The 25495-nt window shown below is 38.1% G+C and overlaps 1 protein-coding gene across 1 annotated transcript in view; it reads left to right on the top strand.

Annotated features, from left to right (window-relative positions):
- Positions 1-21372, top strand: part of abcc10 (ATP-binding cassette, sub-family C (CFTR/MRP), member 10) — a 33730-nt gene extending 12358 nt beyond the window's left edge. Inside the window, exons 4-25 of the mRNA XM_072463029.1 lie at positions 223-728; positions 1763-1984; positions 2457-2582; positions 2844-3071; positions 3716-3872; positions 4100-4278; positions 4419-4498; positions 4741-4912; positions 5702-5800; positions 6123-6312; positions 7305-7382; positions 8071-8262; positions 9377-9515; positions 10199-10385; positions 11583-11926; positions 12983-13152; positions 14089-14249; positions 15042-15295; positions 15811-15956; positions 17467-17564; positions 18777-18889; positions 20547-21372. Of these exons, the coding sequence (XP_072319130.1) occupies positions 223-728; positions 1763-1984; positions 2457-2582; positions 2844-3071; positions 3716-3872; positions 4100-4278; positions 4419-4498; positions 4741-4912; positions 5702-5800; positions 6123-6312; positions 7305-7382; positions 8071-8262; positions 9377-9515; positions 10199-10385; positions 11583-11926; positions 12983-13152; positions 14089-14249; positions 15042-15295; positions 15811-15956; positions 17467-17564; positions 18777-18889; positions 20547-20694 (3989 nt within the window). The 3' untranslated portion in view covers positions 20695-21372. The remainder of the gene's footprint in view (positions 1-222; positions 729-1762; positions 1985-2456; positions 2583-2843; positions 3072-3715; positions 3873-4099; positions 4279-4418; positions 4499-4740; positions 4913-5701; positions 5801-6122; positions 6313-7304; positions 7383-8070; positions 8263-9376; positions 9516-10198; positions 10386-11582; positions 11927-12982; positions 13153-14088; positions 14250-15041; positions 15296-15810; positions 15957-17466; positions 17565-18776; positions 18890-20546) is intronic.
- The last annotated feature ends 4123 nt before the right edge of the window (positions 21373-25495 follow it).

The following is a 25495-nucleotide window of genomic DNA, read 5'->3' as shown; positions in this document are numbered from 1 at the left end:
TTGAACAATCCCTTAAGGCACTGACTGTTACCATTGAATCCTGCCCTATGTACCGAAAACTACACCTCACGCAAATAAAAACTTTAAACTTTAAACTCTTTGGAAAATGGTAGTAATCAAACCTAATCAGAACAATACCAGACTGAATTTCTTTGCATGGATTACAATGGAAAGTCTTTCAAATCCCAATCTCCATTGTCCATCTTTTGTTTTGTTCTGTAGGTGAGATGGTCGCAGAAGACGGGAGCACCTGTTTTTCTCAACTCTTTTACTTGTGGCTGACTCCTTTGCTGCTCCGAGGCCAAAAGGGCGATTTAAACCGAGCGGAGGATGTCTACCACTTACCCTGGGCTCTCCGGACTAGCGTCATCTGCCGACGTTTCCAAAAAAGCTGGGACCAGTGTCGAGGCCAAACCGCGCTCAACCGGGCTAACGACTGGCCAAGTCCAGTCGGTAGCTCTGAATATGCTCGGGACACCGTGGAGTTGGAGGGAGAGGTTTCGCTCGTGAACGCGTTGCACAAAGCGTTTGGGTTGAAATATTATATGCTGGGGTTGTTGCAGGTGACCGTGAATGTCTTGACGTTTTGCGGGCCACTTCTTCTGAGCAGTTTGGTGAATTTTATCGAGGAAAAGGATGCGCCCGTCAGCACAGGGGCGTGGTGTGTCTTTGGACTCTTCGCCTCCACTCTGCTGACGTCACTGCTCAGGAACGTTTACGTGTTTCAGGTAAGCGGAAACATACCTCTGAATTGAATTCCATTACCATTAACCTTTGATGCAATTTGTCTGGCACAGCTGTTGAATGGAGGGGGACATTAATACTGGAATTCTTTTCTTGGTAAAATATAAATAAAATCTGCTGATATTCTTGGTTGACTAAAGACTTGTTGGTCGATTAGTCAACTAAAGGGGACAGTGACTGGCAAAAGTGCTCAATACCTTTCAGTATCTATGATTTGACCATGAATATGAGCCAAACTGCACTCACAATGACATAACGAAAATTACTATTTGCACAAAAACTATTAGGAAACTATAATTAACTGTAAAAAAAAAAAAAAATCAAACTTGTGATTCACTACCAAATCACATCACGCATTCTTCTTTCTGCTGTTTTTACATAAAAGTCCTTATAATCTACATAAAATGACTAAAATACCAACTAAAACACCATTGATCAATTCGACTAAACAACTAAAGGCCGACAGCCCTGAGGAATGTACTGCTTTAAATTAAATTGCCTCACCATTTGATTATGTCTCTAGATCTAAATATTATCTGGTCCAACTCTTGAATTTAATCTAGTTTAATTTATTCGAGCACAATTCGACATCACAGTACAATAGAAAAACAGAAATACAAAACAATACAATTTCATGTATTTTTATGCTTCAAAAAGGCTCTGAAATATATGGTATTAGAGCTGTGCAATAAATCAACTAATTATTATTACACCCAAGGGAAGAAGAACGTTCTATTTAGAAATAATACATTAATAAACTGCCAATTTCTCTCATTACAATAAAAATGATCATGATAATTATGTATTACTCTAATCAAACTATTGCTTTAGTGTAGCATTTCAAGTTTAAATGTCCCTCTTCAAATGTAAATGCTCCTGTAAATTCAATCATGATTTTCCTGAAGAATTGCCACTCCAGTCACAAAACTTGGGAGAAAAAGTGCATTTAGATTTAATCCCAAACTCATACAGCATTACCACTGTACTGGTGTAATTCTTCTGTGCTCTGTTGTGTCAGATCTCTAAAGTGTCGCTGTCGGCCCGGGCGGCTCTGGTCTCGTCCCTCTACAGTAAAGCGTTGCGTGTGTGCGGCAGTGGCCTCGGCGGCCTCTCTCTGGGGGAAGTGGTGAACCTCATGAGCACAGACACGGACCGCGTCGTCAACTTCTTCAACAGCTTCCATGAACTCTGGAGCCTGCCCTTCCGCTTTGCCATCTCCCTCTACCTCCTCTACCTGCAGGTGAGGGCAGAGAAACACTAAGGACATAACTCTATCCAGATGTCACATAGCAGTTATCTGTCTGTTCTCACTGCAGAAGAGCCAAAAGTATGTTTTCAGATGCGGCGCTGTCTCCGAATTCAACAAGTTCCACTCGTGGTGCGTTGTCGAGGGCCTGGTGTGTGCGTCGTGCTCATAGAAAATAATAGCATCTAATTAGCCTCTCGGCAGAGCGTTTATTAAAACAACTTCATACATTTTCTTATACACTTGTGTTCGTTTAAAAAAAGCTGCATTCAGGTCTCTAAATAAACAACTACATTATAGTGTTGGTTAGTTTTTGTGAAAAATATAATGAAAGCACACAATATAATACAGCAGCCTGTCATATTGTGATGCATTATGATTATGATTATGAATTGGCATAAATGGCAGTAATAGGCTAAAATGAGTCATTCTAACCTTCTCCATCTTGTTCCTCCTTCACCGGCAGGTGGGCATGGCATTTCTTGGTGGCCTCATTGTGGCGCTGTTACTGGTTCCCTTCAATAAATTCCTGGCTTCACAAATCATCAGCAACAATAAAGAAATGCTTAAATACAAGGACAGCAGAGTCAAGGTGAGGATGTCTTGAATGTTTGAGTTTTAGCAACATCACTTTTTATTACTGTACAATACAAACACTTTGTAACCACAACCGTGAATGCGATTCAAGAACTGACAAAAGCAGAGTTGAAGGAATCTTGAAAAAAAATTGATTTACAGCCCCAGATTAAAAAAATATCTGCAAAGTGTGAATTCTCTGAAGAAACAGATTTATGAGATAATTTACGAGGTAAATTAAGTTATAAAACTCTTTGGTTGTGTGTCTCGTTCTCAGCTGATGACGGAGATCTTGTTTGGGATCCGGGTGATAAAGTTTTACCACTGGGAGCCTCACTTCACAGCGCGAGTGTGTGAGTGCAGAGCGAAGGAGCTGTCTCACCTGAAGAAGCTGAAGTACCTGGACGCTCTGTGTGTGTACACCTGGGCCGCGCTGCCTGTGGTCATCTCCATCCTCACCTTCGTCACGTACACGCTAATGGGGCACGCGCTCACTGCTGCCAAGGTTTGTATCTGTGCGGTTATTTATGGGTTTCTGTCACGTGACTTATTTGTTTTCGCCGCCATTTTGAAGACGTCGCCACACGCAGCTGCCTCTCCGAAGACAAGTTATGGGCTTTGATCCTTATCTACTGGAATAGATGACAGAGATGAGGTTTTATGACTCAAAACAAAGCAGTTATAACATCAAAACAAATTGGAAAACTTGGAAAACTTGTATAAATATACTCAATCAAGATGTTCTCAAGCAGATCTACCTTATCTTCTCTCTATCTCAAAATTAGTAAAAAAAAATCAAATCCTCTGTTCCAAACAACTAATAGATTAATCAAAAGCGCAAAATCTTGTCTCATTGCAACTTTTTTGTGCTCTTATCAAAGAAGAACTGAGCAGGTTTGAACAATATTAAAAAACAAATGCTGAAATCAGAAAACAACTGATTCTGAAGTTCAGTGTCAGAAGAATTGTATTTCTATTAATTTTACTGTGATGTGAACCATTTTGAGGACTTCATCCCCAGTCATAAGATAGAATATTTTATTTATAATGTTTCTGAAATATGTGGATTGTCTGATATCATGAGAGCAGATTCTACAGGTAGCATTATAGGTAAATGCTCCTTCATCTCAATGTTTTTTCTTGTTCCAGGTCTTCACTACTCTGGCTCTTGTGGGACAGCTGATCGTTCCTCTCAATGCCTTTGCGTGGGTCGTGAATGGGGTCCTGGAGGCCAAAGTGTCTTTGGACCGGATCCAGAAGTTCTTCAAACTCAAAAACCAGGATCTGCAATCTCACTACGCTCTGAGTAATTGCAATGTTCTCCGTTTTATCATCAAAATGTTCAAAATCATACTTAGAGTTGTTTTTCATGTGCCCTGAGCTCAAATGCTTCTCCTGAAACTATTAACTATTAACTTATTAAATTTGGGGAAAGCACAGTCCTCAATTGTTTCAGATCCTAACACCAAATTAACACTTGTTATCTTCTTTTTTGTGACATGGATCCAAAACTAACTTCTGCTCTTCCCACAGTTTGTCCTGAAGACGACCAGACCTGTATTCTGTTGAATCAGGGAACTTTTTCATGGCAGAGTCCAGACCAAACCCAGGCTCTGAACCAGGATCTGGACCAGGACTATGGATCTGAGAGTCCAGAGAGAGAGGCAAAGGGCAGTTTACTCCTGCAGGGACTCGACCTCCATGTTACCAAGGTAAGAGAGACTTTACGGAGCTATTAAACCAAACACCCTTCCAAATTATGTAGATTAATATGTAAGAAGCTTTTTAGATTTTGCGAGACGTAAGAAAATGTTCGTCTTTTTTTGTTGCCAACTTGTCTTTTCATTTTCAGGGCTCTCTGATTGTTATTGTGGGAAAAGTTGGCTCTGGAAAAAGCTCTTTATTGGCTGCTCTCGCTGGAGAACTCAACAGGTACAACAGAATTCAAATAGGAATGAACTTAGTTAATAAACTTAATTCATTTTTATAAATTTTGTTTTTTACATGGAAAAGAGAGATGTCATTACAATACGAGTTTAATGCAGATTTTTGGTTAATATCTCTGTAATTACTGATTATTGGTTCTTAATGTTGTAATTTATCCGAGAACATAATGGTCTTGCAAATTGTGCCTGTTCATTTTGTTTGAATCCTCGTTGCTCTTCTTGTCCCAGATTGAGCGGGATCCTGTTTGTTGCCGGTCGGGACCTGGGATTTGGCCTGGCCTCTCAGGAGTCCTGGATTCAGCACGCTTCAGTCCGGGACAATGTTCTGTTCGGGAAAGACTACGATCCAGAATTTTATCAGAGGGTCGTCGAGGCCTGTGCGCTCAGTGATGATCTCAATGTAAGAAGTTTAAACTGTGTGTAGCCATGGTTACACCAAACAGGAAGACTAAAGACATTTATGGCTTTAGAAGTAAGTTGATGTGAGAGAAGAGAATGCAGAGTAGTGCTGTTGCCATATAAAAACGTTAAACTCAATTTGATAATTCTCGATACCAATTTTGATAATTCTCTATTCTCGATACCAATTTTGATATCACAATTATAGTTTTTTAAATTAAGTTTTAGATTTTTTTTTTTTTGTCGATACTTGCGCAAATGATCTAGTATCTTGTTACGGTATTAGTTTTAGTATCGCTTAGTATCTGAATTTCGATACTTTTGACAATCCTACAAAGGAGATGTTGCAGGCCTGTACAAATAATGTTTTTATCTGTTTATATCTTTGGATTGTTTTATTAGTTTCTCATCCCATTTTTGTCTTTTTGTCAGATCTCCCGGACGAAATAAAAAGGGAACTTTGAACAGAATTCTAAAGCATAAATCACAATATTTTTCCCAAATCGTGCAGGGCTAAATTGAATGTGTGTTGCACATATTTATGTAATACAGCAGAAGTACTTTGTATAGATAACTATATTAACCGTATATAATTGAAAATATTATACAAAATCATATAAAAAAAAATCTTAATTGAAATGAACATTGACAATGTAAAAGTGAAGTTACAAACTAACTGATTTCCTGCCTAGAAGAAGAATAACCCATTCTTCTAAGATGTAGAAATGATGTCGATGAAAGTGTTCTGTGTGTATTTCTGTACTGATTTTGTATTATTCTGTTCTTGCAGGTTTTGCCGAATGGTGACAGGACAGAGGTGGGAGAGAATGGAGTGACTCTGAGCGGAGGACAGAAAGCCCGACTCGCTTTGGCCCGAGCTGTTTACATGGTCAGTACACACACATGTAAAATAAACACCAACCATGTACACTTATGTTGTTGATATTATACAGCAAATCTGGATCTGTTGTGAGGGTTATTCTGATATTTCTGGAATTGGGAAAGGCATAAAAAGTACACCAGCCTGTTCTGTGTCTTGATTAATCCCTAAATATTTAATTGATTGTAAAATGTATAAATTATACTAAAACATTTAAACAAAGATGTGCAATTAAATCTCACATATCAAGGTTTGAGAATTTAAAACTGCTTATTTATGCCACTGTTTGATTTGTGTGTTTTTTGTTGTTGTATGTATTATTTCTGTCCAGGACAAAGAGATCTACCTCTTGGACGACCCGCTCGCTGCTGTGGACGCGGATGTGGCAGAACACCTGATGAAGAGGTGCGTTATGGACCTTCTGAAAGAAAAGACCAGGATCCTCTGCACGCACCGTATCGAGTTTGTGGATAAAGCTGATCTAGTCATCCTGATGGAGGATGGGAAAATCATAAACACAGGTTAGAAATGGCTTTTTATATATTAATTTTTGTTTTTGTAACGGGTTGTTGAAGTAACTACATATTTAACCTGCATGCGGTACAACTAAGTCAGTTTGTCGGTGCAGAGTGTCACAAAGTGAACCCTTCAGGCTCTTTTAACAGCTATCTTTTTTTTTTTAATTATTTACTTCTGTGCCTAATCTGGTTCTGTACCTAATCTGTGTTGCAACACTGGATTTTCCCCATTGTGGGACAAATACAAGTTATTTTATCTTATCTTTTGATGTGTCTAATGTTCTCCATGCCCGCTTTAGCTAAAGTGGAGATATGCGTTTCAATAACTGGATAAGAGAGAACACAGACTCGGGAAACAAACGAGGCGAGAAAAAACAGATATAAATAATAATTCTGAATTTCTCACCAAACGTGGTCTTTTGATGAACCAAACAAATAGCGCCCGTTAGCTACAGTCGTTTCCTGTTTATCAATGCACAACACAAATTGAGCAAACCATTATATTTACAATACAGAATTAGAGATTTTAAAGCAACGCAAAACAGCAAGATATCCATTAGGAAAAGCAAGTGGCTGACTGTTTCAGAGTGCACCTTTAACCACCTTTAACCTAAAGAGACACACTGACAGAAGACAAGGCCTGAGTATTGTGAATAGATTAGCAATTCATGTAAACATCAAGACTGTGCATGTATCCATTCAGGGGAATTGACACTGAAATATAAATCTGGTTGAAAAAGACAACCAGTTTACAATATGATTTAACTGCAAGATTAGCAGGTTTTATACAAAATGGTGAAGGTCAGTTTTCATGACCATTCAGCTCCTGCATCCCTACACAATCTTTCACTCTCTGTACAAGCATGGGTTTAGGAACTAGGGAGTTTATTTGTTTGATTTGATTTTCTCACTTTCCGTAGGTTAAATCAACATTTTGTAACTGCTGTCGTGATGTTGTGTGGTATTTATAATTTTGTGTAATTTTTGTTTCATAGGGCCTCCATCAGAAATTGTTCCTTTGGTGGAAGTTGCACCAAAGACTCGGAAAAATGAGAATCGCAAGAATGAAAATGGTAAATATGTGATAAGGGTGAAGAGTTCTGCCGGTGTATTGGTGGGTTTCCTCTTGGACCTCCAGCTTTTACTCCTGGCCAAGATTCTAGCTCCAGAACGGCCCAGAATTGCATTAGAGACTATAAAGGATGGGTCAAATACAGATTCTCCAATAGGCCGTTAAAATAAACCGTATACTTGAGTTGTAAGAATGTGATGAAGCCTAATTTTAGTTTGGACGGGAGCAGTTGCAAATTATAGAAAGAAAGAGAGAAAGAATGAATTATAAAATAGTTAGTCAATTGTCGCTAACAGATACTAACAGTTAGATAAATATATAGATGCTTTTTTAATACTTAAACGGGAAACTAAAACAAAAAAGAACGTAAATAATTATCATAAAATTTCCTTTAAAACAGAGAGCAGTGCAGATAAAATAATATGCGCAGCTAAACAGACTAGACTTGAACACTGTCAGAGTAAAAACCTGTCTCACATCTTCAGGAAGACCGTTTCAGATTTTAGCTGCATGAAACTGAATCATTATTACAGAACATTTGAATAGTTGCTAATGTTGCAATGATTGCGCTAAATGTTATAATCAATTATCACAGTCATTGATTCAGCTTGAAACCTAATGGACCAATTCGGTTCATAATGAATTCCTTTATCTTCCAAATAAAATGTGTAATTATTGTACATTTCCAGATGATGCAGATCCAGAGGAGGAGGGGGAGGAGGGGTCCCTGTCGCCGCTCTCTGTGCCCAGGGACAGTGACTCGTCGGGGGCAGAGCAGAAGGTTGTCGGGGGCCTGGCCTGGAGCGTGTACCGGTCGTACTGGAGGTCTGTGGGGGCGACGCTGGCCTCCTCCGTGCTTCTGTCTCTGCTCCTCATGCAAGGTTTGGATTTTCTTTTACATCTCAATGATTTATGAATACATGAGTTAAATAATTTACACATCCCTATAGTAGATATAGGCAATTATTAACTATTTGCATTGAGCTGGGAAGAGTTTGTTCAGTAGTTTTGTATGATTGTGGTTTGGTTTGTTTGCTGTACATGAAGTTTCACACGTGATATGTCAATCCAACAGAAATATGTTAAAACATGTCTTTAAACATATTAGTTGTGGTTTAATTTTCAGACAAAGGTGAAATTTCTGTTAAGTTAATCACAAAAGTGCAGAAATATCACATTATAACATTAATTGAAAGTTTACAACAGAGATATGTCGGTGTAATCCCTCATTCGTCCAGGCGTGTTCCATAGTAGAAAAAGCTTCAGTTGTAGTCATGTAGTCATTAAGATTCTGAATAGGCTACCTCGGTAGATACAAGGGGGGAGTTTCTGTTGAAACAAACAACTCTTTCTACTTCAGGAAGGCTCCGCCCAATGGGTGGGTCTTACCACAGAACAGTATTAATATCGGAGTTCTCGATCTAAATTCTTTTATTGACAATGACTCTTGGATGAGAGTCGAAACGTCTAATTTTTCAAACTGAGTCCAGATGACTACAACTGAAGCTTTTTCTACTATTTACAACAGAGCTTTTTTATTTTTTGTTTTTATTTAGCTCTTTTTGTAGCGTTTTAGTGTAGACATTATATTCAATATTTCACTCAATAATCACATTGTGCATATCTTCAAAACAGAATTCACAATATTCTCTACATTTTGTCAATATATACCCACCTCTTTTTCTCACATTCCCCATTGGGAAATTGGGACTAAACCAGTGCTAAACTTGAAACTAAACATGGATTTGAACATCATCAAACCAAGTTCACATCAGGCCTAAATTTGGCCTCAATAACAACAAGTGTGATCTACAGAAAGCCATTGTTGTGACTATAATTGTTTTCTGTCTTCAGTAAATTCTTCAAACTATTTTCTTTCACACTATTTAACTTCAAATACACTTTTACTACAACCATAATCTCCTTTTGGTTTTCCCTCTAGACCTCATGTTTCCTGTTTCAGTGTTTTATAATGTCTTTCCTCACCTTTTTCAGCCACTAAGAACGTGTCCGACTGGTGGTTGTCCTACTGGATCTCACAGCTCAGAAACAACGGTTCCCGCAGTTTCAATGATTCCTCTTCAGCGGTCTTCATCTCTCCTCAGCTGCTGCTCTTCTCTCACCACCAACTTGTGTACGTACCTTCAACACACAGTTCAGGAATAAGTACACCGTTTAAATATAACCCACAAATTACAGACAAACATTACAGTGAGTGACCATCAAAAAAATCCCTTCGAATGTTGGAAATGGCATTGTAGTGGAAAGTTAAGACCGTTAATTTTACAGTATTTACCATGTTATTTTGGGTCAGAAAAGGGAAGTTTTTCTGCTATCCATAATAAATTGATTTTCAACCATATTGACGGGGAAACGTGAGTGTGCCTTGAGGTGCCAATTGTGCAGTTAAATGTCAGTGCACATGCGTTTGAGTGAATAACTCACTGATTTAAAGTTTCCTGACACTTCTGAACCAGTTGAGAAAGAAAAACAATCATTGCCAAACAGAACCAGGCACAGGGGCAATGAAAATAGTCACACTTTTTTCATGTAAATGTTGTAATTGGTAGTATTTTAGTATATGTATAACAAAAAAACGTGCCAAAATGCTGCATTTATCGGTTAACTTCTATGAAAAATATGAATAAAAGAGACAAAATGTCATTATATAATTGCTGATTATGCATCATTTTTAGTATTCCCAGAGCAGAAAATAGACTTCTGTCCAGAATAACAATTCACAATAACGCCAAATAAATATGTTTGTTTACATCGTTACGTGTCTTATTGTAATTATTTAAACTCTTGCTCCTCCAGGTCTCCTCTGTTGTCACTTCAGTCTCTCAATAACCTGAGCTCAGACGTGAAGTTTTACCTGACGGTTTACGGAGGGATCGCTGTGGCAAACACCGTCTTCACTGCACTGAGAGCATTTCTGTTCGCTTACGGAGCCATCCGCGCCGCGACCACCGTCCACAGCAGGCTCCTGGACCGAGTGCTGAAGGTAACGACAAAACAGTCTGAACTCTGAACTCTTTTGAACTGTAACTGAGAAAGAAAACTCTAAACTCTTACCTGTCTCTCTCTGTCAAACAAATAATAATAATAATAATACATTGATCTTATGTAACCTGTAAATGAGAAGCAAATCGCTATACTTCCTATAACTATTTGTCACTACTGCTGCTAATTGTAAATGTTTGTCTCGTATAGCACTTTTTTGGACTATCATTTTAAATTGCATTATTCCCTCACTTTAAACTCCTACTTATCATACTTCTTGAGTGCTTTTACTGCCGAATAAATAAAATGTACTATTAATTCTCTCAAGCCACCACTAATAGTGTCTCGTCCAAGGATACAACAATACTATGCACTGTTTGGAGCTTGAATCAACTCTCAACCTTTAGATTAGAGTTCAGTCCTTCTCAAACGTGGGCTGCTTCAGGTGCTACGCAAATTACTCAGCAGTTCAAATATTTGCTGAAGATAAAGTCAATTTAATCCACACTTTTTCTTCTTTTGAGTTCGGACTGGTTTAGAACTAGTAAAACAATTCTGTAGTCCTTTTAGACCTCTTTTAGCCATAGTTTAGACCGAGAACAGTGCTGGTTTAGACCCGGTTTAGATTTGGTGATTCTGGCAGGGCCAAATATTTTCCTAGGTTGTACTTGGTGTGAAACGTATGAGTACTACTGGATTAGACGTTATAAATTAATATATTGTGACGGTTGTACAATAGTGGAAGGAGCTGTGGAACGTTCTACCTTTTCTATAGCTGTTTTAAGTCTATTTTTTAAAATGCATCGGTTCACTTTGGTATAATTACAATCTGATAGTGTCATATTTAGAGGGTTAAATACTATCATGAGTTGTTTTGAAATGATGCAAAAGTTGAATGTCAAGTATATCGTTTATAGTAAGAAAAAAATGCTACAAAAAGCTGATTAAAAATAAAAAAGTAAAAAGTTATATTGGAAACTTTAAAATAAGGATATAAAGTGATATTTAAACCTCAACTAACACGTTTAAAGCCATGTTTTAACACATTTACAGTTGGATTGACATAATATTGTCTGAATATTGTCTTTAGGACACTCAAAAAACATATTAGAATATTATTTTTTGTCAATATCGCTCAGCTGTAGTTGCTGCTGTTGAACATTTTCTCTTTTTTCTCAGTAAAATAATTTCTCCCCAGGCCACGGTGAGTTTCTTCGACACGACTCCCCTCGGCCGCATCCTGAACCGCTTTTCCTCGGACGTCTACAGCATCGACGACAGCCTCCCCTTCATCCTCAACATCCTCCTGGCCAACGTGTTCGGGCTGCTGGGGATCCTGGCGGTGATGAGCGCCGGCCTGCCCTGGATCCTCGTGCCGCTGGTCCCCCTGGCTCTGCTCTACTACAGAGTGCAGTCGTTTTACAGACACACGTCGCGGGAGCTCAAACGCCTCTGCAGTCTCACGCTCTCCCCGCTTTACTCGCACTTCTCCGAAACCATCACCGGGCTGGCAACGATCCGGGCCAGCCGCAGCTCTGCCAGGTACGAATTCACAGTTTCTTTGCACTTTTTGTCCCAAGTAAATGAATAAAAGGCCACAATTATAATTTTTTTCTTTAGCTTAAAGGAAAAGAAAGCACACACACACACACAAACAAAAACAAATTGGGTAAGAACATTTTTCTCAACATAGTGACAAATAAATTGACTTTAAATAAAGAGTATGTTTTGAAAGAAGCCAAGAGAGAGATTAAAATATTGTATTTTATTTATTTTGATTAGGTCAGTTTATATTCATTTTTATATTTATCAATGTGTCAGCAGCATATGCGTTTTGCTGAAAGTTAATTTATTGTCCTAAGGCAGGTCAAAACATTAAATATTCAATTAAAACATGTCAAATAAATAGATCTTAACTTGTCATGTCTGGAATTAAGTGTATTAAGCTGTCGGACTTCCTATGTTTATTACTTATATTGAATTATTTATTTATTTTACTTTTGATTCATTAATTTGTTAAATATTCCGCTTGGATTTGAACATTGTTGCTTGTTATTTGCTGAACCAGTAGCAATTTTAAAGCAGTCTCAGAACGTTTGTTTCACTAAGTTTATAGTTTTGAACAATGAATCGAATAATAATACAAAATGTCAAAATAGAATAAACTATTTCAGATTTTCCATAAATAATACATTTTATTTGTAAATATTTTCCACCTGGAATACCAGGTATACCATATTTAAACCTTAATTTGCTTGATAATGTCTTTAAAAGTGTAAAATAGAAATATTTGACTAGTCAACTTGTAAAACTCCTGTCTGTATCTTGTTTACCTGATTTACCTGATAAACTGATTACCCTGTTGTTTAGAGTTCTAAACATGTTCTCAAATGCATATGGATCTTTTATTAGAAGTTCATATTTCTGTCTTCTCTCAAATGTTAATGTACTTGGACGTGTTTAGCAATTTATGATTTTATGGTAGTATTCTTTTCAAAGTTCACATTTTAATCTACTTGCATTGCTTGTCAGAGAAATGACGATTAGATACTTTTCCACCCTGGTTTCAGTCCTTGATCTGAGTTGTACTTGCTGCAGGTTTCAGGAGGAGAGTGTGCGGCGTCTGGAGCAGAACCAGCGCTGTCTGTTCGTCTCCAACGCGGCGACGCAGTGGCTTTACATCCGACTGCAGTTCATTGGCGTTGCCGTAGTGACGGGCCTCGCCGCCATTGCTGTGGTTCAACATCAGTACAAGTCAGTCGACCCCGGTGAGAAACACAACTCACAGAAATATTCCTTGAAACAAAACATTGTAAAAGATTCATGGAATAATCACATTACCTACATATCATGTAAGACGCCTGTGTGAAGAGAAATATGTGTCGATTTCTTCTTAAATCTCTACAGGTTTCACTTGGGGATGTCATGATATAAAATGTTTGAAAAAAAAATCACAATTTAATGTTTATTCACGATTATTGAGACTGTGACCAAACAACAGTGAAATAAATCTTCTATCATTCACGTGGTTTAACATGTTACTGTTCCTCCAGTTTATGAGCAGTTTTACAATACTGATCTGTCTGAAAAACAAAATAAAGTTAAATATAACAAAAACAGTCAGATAAAAAAGTTCTGTACATTTAAGTCTAATTATGGATAATATATTGAACTAAAAATACTTAATTTTGCTTCTAAAATTGTCCCAATTAATATTTTTTATTCTTAGGATTATATTGTGACCTGAATAATCACGATTATCAATTAATCAAATCATCTTTCACTAAATATATAGTTTGATATATGTTTAATGTAAAGGCACAGCTTGTTATTTTCTTCTAATAATAAGCCACTTGTGCATAACTCTATAAGCCTTGCATCTTATTATTGATGTGACCTGATTGTGTGATGTCTCTTATCAGATGCTAAAAGCTTTGTCTTCACAAAAACACAAGCAAAAATGAATCGATGAAGGAAATGCATAAAAAATCTTGTGGGATTTAGTGGACTTGAGTCTTGAGTGGAGAGTTCATCACATGAAAAGAGTTATGTTAATATTGATAACATATAACTATAGTAACATTTAGTAGCAAAGTAACGTGTCTGACTAGTGTATTTTTATCCTAAACAATAAATACACAGTACATATTCAGACACTCCCATTGTCCAGCAGTGATTTTGTAGTAGTTTGTCTCCCCCTGCAGGTCTGGTAGGTCTATCGCTGTCCTACGCTCTCTCCATCACGCTGCTCTTGGCTGATCTCATCTCCAGCTTCACTCAGACGGAGATGCAGATGGTGAGTGTGGAGCGGACAGAGGAATACTGCACTGACCTGCCCACGGAGCCCCAGGACCACACCTCTGACGTGAGACCATTTTACACTCTCTCTCTCTCTCCATCATCAAGCCATTTCCACTGCCTGTCGCCTTCACTCTTACCTCATCTTCCACGTGATATGTTTATGCCAGACTGTAATATTATAGTTAAAGGAACATTTCCAAAACTTCCATGTTTTTGAAAAATATTTCTTTAGTACATTAAAACCATAAAACATTTGAAAAAACAACAACATGCTTTAGTTTTAATTTTTGTCTAAAAGGTTAATTTTTTGTAAGTAAGTTTGTTTTTATTGAAAACGGTACATGTTAGTGAAATAACACAATTACTACTCAAACAAATACAATTAAACCTGATAATTTGCCACTTAGTCTATATGAAGGTTATCCTGTTGCCAGTTGACAAACAATCATTCAACAAAATAAAGGTGTGGTATTACTGTTTGTCAAATCATAACTGTTTGTGTAATTTATATGGATTTTGGTCAAAGTGGGGACAAATAGGCAAAATGTTTAGAAGTTTCTGAAATATAATTGTGTTCACTACGTTTAAATGAAATGTGTAGTTTAACCTGTCATATAGACTTTAAGATTTTTACTGCAGTTTGTGGTGGGGGTCCTGGTTATCTTGGGGGTCCTGGCCTGAATGTTTGGGAACCCCTGATCTAGACCCTGTGAGGATATAATTCCCTTCACCTCTACCTGCCAGGGTCCAAAGTGCCAAATCTTATCCTTAGCAACTCACTCATTTGTCACAGTTTACGCTTCTGTTTGAAAAGTCAATACATTTATTCTGTATCATTTTGCTCATTTCTCCACAGCTGCCTCCTGGTTGGCCGGAGCAAGGCTGGGTGGAGTTTCGCTCGGTGGTGCTGTGTTACAGGGAGGGGCTTCCAAACGCCCTGGAGGCAGTGAGCCTGGTGGTCCGGCCCGGGGAGAAGGTGGGCATCGTGGGCCGGACCGGCTCGGGAAAGTCCTCTTTGTTCCTGGCTCTGTTTCGGATGGTGGAGCTGACCCAGGGACAGATTTTACTGGACGGACTCGACATCAGCACCGTCGGACTTCATCAACTCAGGTGGGAAATGGCATAATGTCATGAGAGCCTCCTGAGAAGCACTGGACATAAGGAGTCTGCTCTGTTGCTACGGGGGAAAATGCAGATCTTTATGCATGTTTATGGCTTGGGCTTCAATGAATAATCGACAAGACGCACACCAAAATACATTATTAAATCAAAAAATTGTCAAAATGTCATCAGTACAATTTATTTGAAAATATTCTCTATCTAGAAGCCTCCAGTATCCAAATTTAAACCTTTATTTGGTTGATAAGTTGTTGTTTTTTTAAATCTCAATGTACAATAAAAGTAATAATTTAACTAGGCGACTAATTGAAAAATAATTGCTACAAAATAATTGTTATTAGCAGATCAAATATTGTTTCATATTTATCCAATTGGAGAATTGCGGTAGCATCACTTGAACATGATTTAAATGATTAAAAAGAGTTCAGATAATTATTTTCTTTTAGATAAACAATACAACTCGGACAAAGAATTATGATTGAACACAGTGTTGGTGCACCCTGCAGGTCGAGGCTGGCCATCATCCCTCAGGACCCGTTCCTGTTCAGTGGCTCTGTGCGGCAGAACCTGGACCCCTGTGACAGACACTCAGAGCAGCAGCTGCAGGACGTTCTGGAGCAGTGCCACCTCAGCGCCACCGTGCACAGGATTGGTGAGAAACACTGTACACTATAAATTAACCCCCTGTACCAGACCATTGGTACAGTATAACAAATGATCTTTAACACACGTCTGTAAAATTTAATTCATTCATTTCATTTTATATTATAGACACTAGTGCAGACACATGCACCATAGCGAAGACAATTTAAAAGAGAGAAAAGGGAAAAGAGAGAAAAATGTTATATGCTATAAACTTATGACAGTTTTGAGACATACAGGCATATCATTAGAATGAAAGCAGTTGATTCAAACACAACTGGACCTACTTTGTTTTAAACAGCCAAGAGTTTCGCTCCCAACCCAACCAGGAAGCTTCTTCAGGGGTTGTGTTGGTGACTGGGGCTCCACCTAGATATCGACGTGTGTGATGACGTTCCTATGACGTCGCCAAGAAAGACCTGGGGCTTGGAACTTCTTTCTGTATTTGTATATGCTATAATAAAAAATATCAAAAACGTGCGTAGCTACGTACTACAGTGCCCTCGAGGTAAACGATTACTCTGCAAAGTTAAATTTGAGTCACCTGTAGGAATTCCAATTAGATTCTCCGAGGGATGAACGGTGTAACATTCTGTTCAAATGTAATTTATATACACACACACACACACACACACACACACACACACACCCCCCATATGAATTGTGATATTGTGATTTTGATATTGTACGGTTTATCTTGCAGTCCCCAGAGTATATATTTAGAATACCGGTAAGTCAAAATGGTTTAATAATATTTGAACAAGTATCTGAATACAGGCTAATTCCCAAATAGTAATTTACTCATTCTTGTGTGAGTAATGTTTTCTTTGGGTTGTTCTTCGTTCCTGTCACATTTCTGCTGCTCATCTCTCTTCAATAATCTCTAATAGTATTTAATGTTGTTGTCTTGAATGAGGCGTGTCTGTGTCTTCAAACACAAACTGACTCACTGCGTTTTATAGTTTTAGTGTTCCACCCTCCACAAAACAAGTTCACAATGTCTTTCACTTTAATGGAAAAATCAAATGTTACGACAGAACTTCAATCATGCCTTGTTCAGACATGTTTAGGTGAACTAAATGAATTAATAACCGCCTAAAGCCACTGGGATGGGCCTAATCCACAAACTAACTTTACCTGTTAAATTATTGTGACTGAAAAGACGAAGATGAAGAAAATAGAAAAATAAACTGTAACCTAGTTCTAAGCATCTCTGATTTGTCGCAAACCAAATGAGGACATGTAAATGCAGGGCTCAAACTGGACAAAACAAGGACTAAAGAGGCAAATAAAAAGGACTTGTCTAGGGCTTTAACAGGCCTAAATCAGGATTAGATGAGACTTTAAACTAAACCTGCTCAAACGGAGAAAGATTCAAACAAAAATTAAACATACATGAAACTTAAGTGAATTGTGCCACCAGATAATTTATTTTATTTGAACACCTAACCTTTTGAAGCTGATGAAGCAGATTTTAATGAATTAATGAATTGAAGTAAGTGTGTGTTTGTTGTGTTCAGGAGGTCTGGATGCAGAGGTGGGAGAGAGAGGAAAGTCTTTCTCAGTGGGACAGAGGCAGCTGCTGTGTTTAGCCAGAGCGCTTCTCACTCAGGCCAAGGTATAATTCATGTCTTTATTTATTTATTAACCTTTATTGAACCAGGCAAAAGCTTTTGAGATCGAAACCTCTTTTTCAAGGATGACCATTAGAATCACCACTTCACTTCATTAGACAAGAAACCTCAATCCGATTATTATGACTACACTTTTGTACAGCACATTACTGGTACTTACTACTTCAGCAGAGGTGCTGGAGCAGCCTAAACTTGTACAGTAAGGATAACTTTACTTCAAGATCCTTCAAGTAAACGTAGTTCTCCAAAAATCTGGTATTTTCAAAGAATAAACACAAAAATTTGAAAAACTAAATTAAATCTGAAGTAGCGGGGCAAGAAACACAGATGTTCAAATTATTTCATATCGTCAACATCACTTTCTTTTCAAATTTTGTTATCTTCTATTTTTTTTTTCAATTTTAAATGCAGACAATGCAAAACAAAGAGCCACACATCCGGTCCAGAGTCTGTCAAAAGGTGTTTCTAATGTCAGTTATAATATGGGTCCAGTTCTTCATCGTCGGTGCAGTTTGAGTCTGCTCCAAATGTATCCATTTACTGCGTCCATGGCAGGAGTTTTGAAGCCCAAATACATAGTTCTGAATTCCAGTGTGATGATGATATAGCACTTTATTGACCTCAGTCCAATATTTCTCAGCAACAGGACAGTCCTAAAACACATAATAGTGATTTGCCTCCTGACTGCCACAGTTTCTTAAATAGTTAACATTTCCTTGTGAATTATGGGCACTTTGACATGGTGTTATGAAAAACATGACACATTGACACATGACATGACAGAATTTCCTCCAAACATGTAATTTTGTGGTTCTCGACTGTGAAGTACATATATTTTCCCATTCTTTGTCCATCAAAATAAAATGACCTTCTCTTTCCTATCTATTTTTCAAAGTACCGGTATATAGTAGAAAAGTTATCCAGATTATGAATGCATTTATATAATTGAGATATTATTCCCCTTGAAAATTCTGACTCATAACGTAAAGCTTACTTTGGAATTACTCGCAGTGGGAAGAGGAACGAAAACATTTTACTCAAACTAAATATTACTCAAGTGTTAGTGGTAGTATGCAGTCCTGAAACTACTACAAGACATACAATTTCTTCAAAAACTTACTGGAGTAAATCTGAGCTGCCTCTCAGTCCAAAGCTATTACTACTTCCTAGATTAAATGTTTTCTTTTCTTTTGTAGGTGCTGTGTATAGATGAAGCTACAGCCAGCGTGGACCAGAAAACTGACAAACTTCTCCAGCAGACGATTAGAGAGACGTTCAGAGACAAAACTGTGCTCACCATCGCACACAGGTGAATATTATCGTTTCAAAAGCAAACAGCAAACAGACAAACGTACAAGAAGAGATTTGGTACATCATCCTTTTCCGTAGAGGCTCAAACTACTGGAGGTCAACACTTCGAAGCCCCTTGTGGTCCCAGAAGTAAAAGTCCCATTCATTATCCCCAAAGACTTTTAGAACATTGAAATATTAAGAGTTTAAAGGCATGACAGAGATTAAGTAACAACAATTCATAATCCATGATAAAAAAACAGAGCATATCAGAAAGAGATCATCATTATTTTTATTATAAATGTTGGTCATCTCAAGTTACCACGTGACAAGCTTTCAAACGTTTACAGTTTTGTTGTTTCTTTTTTTCAGAATGGCAATGGAATAATTAATGGTTAAAGCTTCTACATTATGCCACACTATGTTTTTTTTAAATAAATATTTTTATGGCGTAATTACTGTACATTAAACTCAAGTCAAGGGCAGTTTGGGACCTGCATAAATCCAAATCATCATCACACATTGTTTTCTGTGGAAAGATTGAATCATTGACTCATTCTTGAGCTGTTTCTAGGTAATTAGACGAGTACTTCTCTGTGTCATTGCGTGAGTGTGAACCTGCTCTGTTTGGTCAAATAAGCACAGACAGGAGACCGGCTGCATCCAAAATACATGCGGGCTGCTAAAAATACACAAAAATATGTGTAAATTAGCTGCAATCCCTTTCCTCAAAACACTCTTGATGCTTTCTGGTGGTAATCCATGTGCCAGAACAGTCATTACATTTATATGTGTCAGAAAATAAATATAGTTTGTTGTGCTGGCAGCAGCGTTGCGAGTTTGGTTCCGACTCCAGCCAGTTGCTGAATGTCCTTCCGTCTCTCGCCCTCATTTCACGCTACACTGTCCTGTGTTAAATAAAGATTATGGGCCAAGAAATGAAACATGCTCAACTCATCGAATCACTTCACTTATTCTGCCATATTTATCAGACTGTTTCAAGGTCTGGGGCAACATTCTTGTTCAAAAAATGGATGAGGTGTTTAAAACTGCACAGATAATTGCAGTTTATTAATGTTTGTCATGTTGAAACAGGTGCTCATTTAGATATGGATATCATTTGGATGTTGAGTATTTTCATAGACAAGAAAAACCAGTGCACTCTGTTGATTGATAAAAAAGATAATTAAAAAGCCGTTATTGTAGCATGGCTTTTAGCTTAAAATACCCACCAATGTGTTTCAGTCGGACGACGTGGCCTCCTCAGGCTGCAAACAGGCCGACTTGTGCGTAAGCCTCCTTTTTATAGTGAGAGACCTGCGGCTTCACCTCTAAAGTTTGACATATGAAAACATTTTAAACAGAATATTTACAATACAAGTAGATTTATGTAAGTGATTACAAAAATACAATTATGAAAATGTAACGCTATCACTCTCAAGTGAGTGTCCCCTACAGACAAGATAAGATAAGATAAGATAAGATATTCCTTTATTGTCCACACATGGGGAAATCATTGTTGCAACGCAGGTAGATACAGAGGAAAAGGACAGATAACTTATAGGAAGTTTAAAAAACACGATGGGCATCCTCACACAGCAAAACGAGTTTGTGTTCATCAGGACAATAGAAAAGTTGATAGATTTTTTTGTTGAACTTTTTTCCTTCTCTTGCAGGATAAACACTATTTTGGACTGTGACCGCGTGCTGGTGATGGGCGCAGGTCAGGTGCTGGAGTTTGATTCTCCTTCAGTTCTTTGTCAAAACGAGAGCTCAATGTTTCACAGACTGGTGATGGGAGGAGCGGCTCAGGGACAGGACTAAACCTCAATGTGTTTTACGAGGATTTAAAGGATTTACAGTAAATAAACAGGGGAAAACTGTGAAGGTAAACTGAAAAACACTTGGGCTTGAGGTCAACTCTCACTGGACACTCTGGCTGGTTCTTCTGAAATGGGTTCCTGTCCAGGTTTGCACACATCTGCAGCACGGACAGCACAGATCTTCTCTAGATCTTCAACCCCCAAAATTTCAGACTCCTCCATCATGCTAAATTCCTCACTATACATGCATAAACTGGCTAAAGTGGGTAGTGTTCCAGGCAGATGGTCGAGAGACTTCAACTTCACATCAGAGAGAAACTGTGACGTTTTACAACAATAGAACCTCCACATAAACAATGTGGACATTTGTTGCATTTGGTTGATGTTAACATTCCTTTAGCCTACAGTTTTGCCTTAAAGCTGGGATATCGCATTCTCAAACTGTAAAATAAGGAAGTATTTAAACCTTTCTAACTCATTTCTCGCTCTAACAAATCCTCCAGCACGTCACTAGTTTTCCCATTGATCGGTTCATTTTGTCCAACTTTAGATCAGATTTTTCAGACACAAAGGTGACGCAGGCGATGTCCCTTGAGGCAAATAAGGAATTTAATCCTTTTTGAAATAAGGCTGTACATTACCGAATGCACTGTAGTGACTCACATGGCTATTTTTTAAATGATAAAATGTTTAATTATTAGATGAAGACAGCATGTGGAGGTCAGATTTCTTTTCAAAGTTGCTCTTACAAAACGGCTTTAACCATGTTTACATACCAGTTGATTCAGCTGGAGCGCTCTGAAGTCGGAACACTAACGTGGGAAACAATGACCACAAGTTGCTCCAATGCAGCTTTTTATGAAGGTCGCTATGAAATTCAGAAGACCAATTTCTGACACGTTTGTGAATCCTAATATTTGCCTTGAAAATGTTTTTTATCAGATTTTATTTATGCCCGGGGCAGCAGTACAAGTGTGTGAAAAGGATGAATGGACGTTTGTGAAGCACTTCAAAAGATATACACATCCATTTGGGTGTTTTAAGACATAAAATTAAGTGTTTCCTGAATCATTAGTAACCATTACAAAATTCCATGCAAAATATGTTAATACTACATTATAAACCAAACTGCCGACACTTTTTTTTTTTTATGTGCGGGAGTGTCTACAGAGCCGCGGCGCAGGGCCGAAACTGCCATGTTATTTTGTGCAGCGGCTCCTGAAACTGCTGCGCTATTTGACCGCGCCGGGTTAGACCGCGCCGGGTTAGGGTTAGGGTTAGGGTTAGGGTTAGGGTTAGGGTCAGGGTTAGGGTTAAGGTTAGGGTTAAGGTTAGGTTAGGGTTAGCCATGTGGCTATATGGCCTTGCCGCGGCTCCTGAAACCGCTGGGCTATTTGACCGTGCCGCGGCTCTGCAGCCACGGCCTTTATGTACATTGTTTGAATCGCACCTTATTTCTCTACTGTCTCTGTTAGGTTTATTTCTACCAACTAATGTTGATACTTGAACAATCACTCTGTATTCGTTGGAAAGGGATATTTGTGTTGGTTAAAGCCATTTTTATTTTACCTGAATATTTTGTGTCAATCAACAGGGTCAATAAACCATTTTGTTTTGTACAGTTTTCATTTTTACTCTCATATTTTTATGTTTACTTGTAAATGCATTAACTTGTACTAACAAAACTATGAAAAAGTTGTAGAGGAGGAACATGTGAACCCCACTCAGAAAGGCCATGTTCATTCTGGGAATCAAACTGGAAATCTTCTGGCAGTGAGGCAAGAGGGCTACATCTGCATTGCCAACTGACCAAGGACCATTTCAGAGAACTACCGGTACATTGCTTTACTTTTTTAAAAACTTGTTTTAATTACAAAACCCACACAACACAGAACAAGACACTGAAAGATAACAAACAATATAATTAGTCCTAAACTTGTAGTTCGGCATAGTTGTCTCATTTGGTCCAAAAGTCTTAACAAACTTGTCCAGTTTTAAATTTCATCTGAGGGTAATCTCACTGTCTGTTTAGTCTGCATTAGATAGAATAAACTACATTGCTCTGTTTTTGTGTCGGCATCTTGTCCTTGGGGTGAACCAGTCTTTGTCTTAAAGTGTTGCTCTTTTGAAAACGGTGAGTGGTTTGAAATAGGAGTTAAAGTGGCCATTTTGTGAGAAAATCTCTCTTTAAACAGAGATGGAGGTTTAACTTACCAAAGGTTTACAATAGTGTTTTGAAGCCAAATATCCGAGTTCTCAGACTAGGTCAGCAGATTGAGAATGACTCTTGTTTTTTCTAAAAAACAGTGTCCAGATGAATACAACTGATATTTTTCTACCATCAAACACTCCTGGACGAATAATGTCCCAGCGCCACATTTAGATTTCTTTGTTAATTTTGTGGACATATTAAATACAAAAAATGTGGTGAGGAGATTTTGGATTTATTATTTAGTTTTTGAGTAAACTAGACTAAAAATTTGAGTAAAAAATCTGATTCCGCCTAATTTTTTTACTTAAAACTTTAATAACTCGAGATGGAATTAGTAATAAACAAATCCTTCTGTACGTTCTGTCAAACTCTTGTTATGTAGAGGATTGGATTGTCAGAAAACGGTCCCTGAAATGACAATGTCCCATATTAACCCTTGGACGAAGTGGATTAAATCAAATACTGAATTCTGAACAGATTGGACATGTTATTTCCACATGAAAGCCTGCATGTTGTGAGAGTTTTGACTTTCCACACAGACCTCAAAGCTGATTGTCATGCTCAGAGCCCTTTCCAGGTGTAAGATTACGCAACTTTTCTCTTTGTCATCACGTTCTAAACTCACTGCGTTGTCTTTGTCCTTTCCATGGTTGAGTTCACGGAGAGAAGGGCGGGACTTCTGCTGCTGTGAAAACGCATTCGAGGACTTTGGATGTGGAAGAATGAGGAAATAACAAGGAGAACACTGTTTGTACACAATAGATCTGTAGCCCTGACTACACTGTTAAAGGATGTGGACTGCACAACAATGCAATTTAATACAACAATATGATTGCAATTCATCATAAATTTGATCAAATGTGACTGTAAATGTGTTGGTGTTGCAAAAAAGTTCAACAAGATTCTCTAGTTAACACAAAAATATTCAGTCTATTGATTTATAATTTATTTTGTTTACATTCATTGTTTGTTGCAGCAGCAGCTAAAAAAAACATGATCCTTTGCAACATTTCCAATACCGATGAAAAATGACAGTTTTTAAGCTATTTTAATCTTAATTATTTGGATTTTGACAGAAATTTTGTAAGATACTGTTGCTACAAACATTGTATAGTGACATTAATATTGTGATAATATTGCACCTTAAGATGTGCATTATTATTGGATCCCGAGTAGAGTAATTGTTTAATCCATTTCACCCTGGAGAGACAAAGAGACCACGAGAATGGACTGTTGAGCAAGCTTTATTCGAGAGTTATTTGGCGCTCAGACCCTGGCGGAAGACGTTGCAATCATGGGCACTCCATGATCTATTTGTATTAGATGTCTCCCCCCGGGGCCTGGAGACTGGTGGTGGTAGATGTTAAGAGGAGGTAGAGGATGAGGGGAATGCAGAGGAGGAGCTGGGGAGGTGGTGGGTCGCAGTACGGTTTGAGCGGCCGAGCCATCTGCCTGAGCGCTTAAATGTGACCGCCTGAGCGCTGATTGGAGCGGGGAGGAGTCACTTGAGAGCGTTGATTGGGGATGAGGAGCAGGTGCGAGGGCCATGGTGCAGACGCCCCCTGACCTTTCACCCTCCTTCTTTGGCCAGGAAAAACTGCATAACCTCTTTGGGATAAGCGCAGAAACCTGGGAGAGTCCATGGTGAAGTGAGGGATCTGACTCTCACAGACGGACAGGCCACGCCTGCTTGAGTGCGATGATGGAGCTGGGGAGAGGGGTCCTTCCATGGTGGCCTTGACGTAGATGGATGGAGTTAGGTCTTCCAGGCTGAATTTACGCAGGCTTCATTTGTTATTTAGTCAATGATAGTTTTTAATTAGACAAACATTTATGCACTGAAATGTCGACTTGTATATTTTAAGTAGATCTACTTAAAGATGAATTAAGGCACTTTCCTTGAGTCCGCTGCCTGTACCTTCTTGGAGTTATTGCTCTGTCTGAAACGCTCCAGAAAATGTGTCAGTCTCCATGGAGACGAGCTGGGAGCAGCGCCAGGCCAAGTAACAGGTCAGATCTGTGGAGAAGCGAATGCTACACGTTTTACAAGGTGTTTTGACCAATAAAAACATCTGTAATTAAATAAATGCAAGTTGGATTTGATTAAGTTGGATCACATTAATGCTGTATTGCGGGACATTCAATCAACAATGAATAACGCTGAAAAAGACTACGTAATACAGTTATTCAAAGTCAACATTTATGCTACGTTTTCTATTAAATTGGGTTTATTGGCGAGTGATTGCCTCAGATTAACAAAATGCATCATTAACTCTTCAGCAATCGGAAAAGACAAAATGTATTTCTAAATTTACAATATAACAATAAACATTGAATTATGGAATATCTACATGGGATGAAAAGGCTTGAATGCGCAATATTTATCTAGTTTTATGACTTTTGGTTAACATTGACAAGTCATTTTTCAGATGCATTTCTTTTTCATATTAAGACAAAAAATGGAGTTGAGGAAAGTTCACTCGATAGGCCAGTAAGATCAATCAATTCAAGACCTGTTGCCTACTAATTAAGCATATTTTATATATTTAGTGTAAACAATCAAAAATAAGCCGTTTTGTTGGTTTATTTC

Source organism: Eucyclogobius newberryi, unplaced genomic scaffold (assembly GCF_026437365.1).
Source record: "Eucyclogobius newberryi isolate DKJ021-1_F unplaced genomic scaffold, fEucNew1.0.hap1 SCAF_4, whole genome shotgun sequence".
Taxonomy (NCBI): domain Eukaryota; kingdom Metazoa; phylum Chordata; class Actinopteri; order Gobiiformes; family Gobiidae; genus Eucyclogobius; species Eucyclogobius newberryi.
Note: the sequence above shows the minus strand (reverse complement) of the source record. Positions and strands in the feature narration are given on the sequence as shown.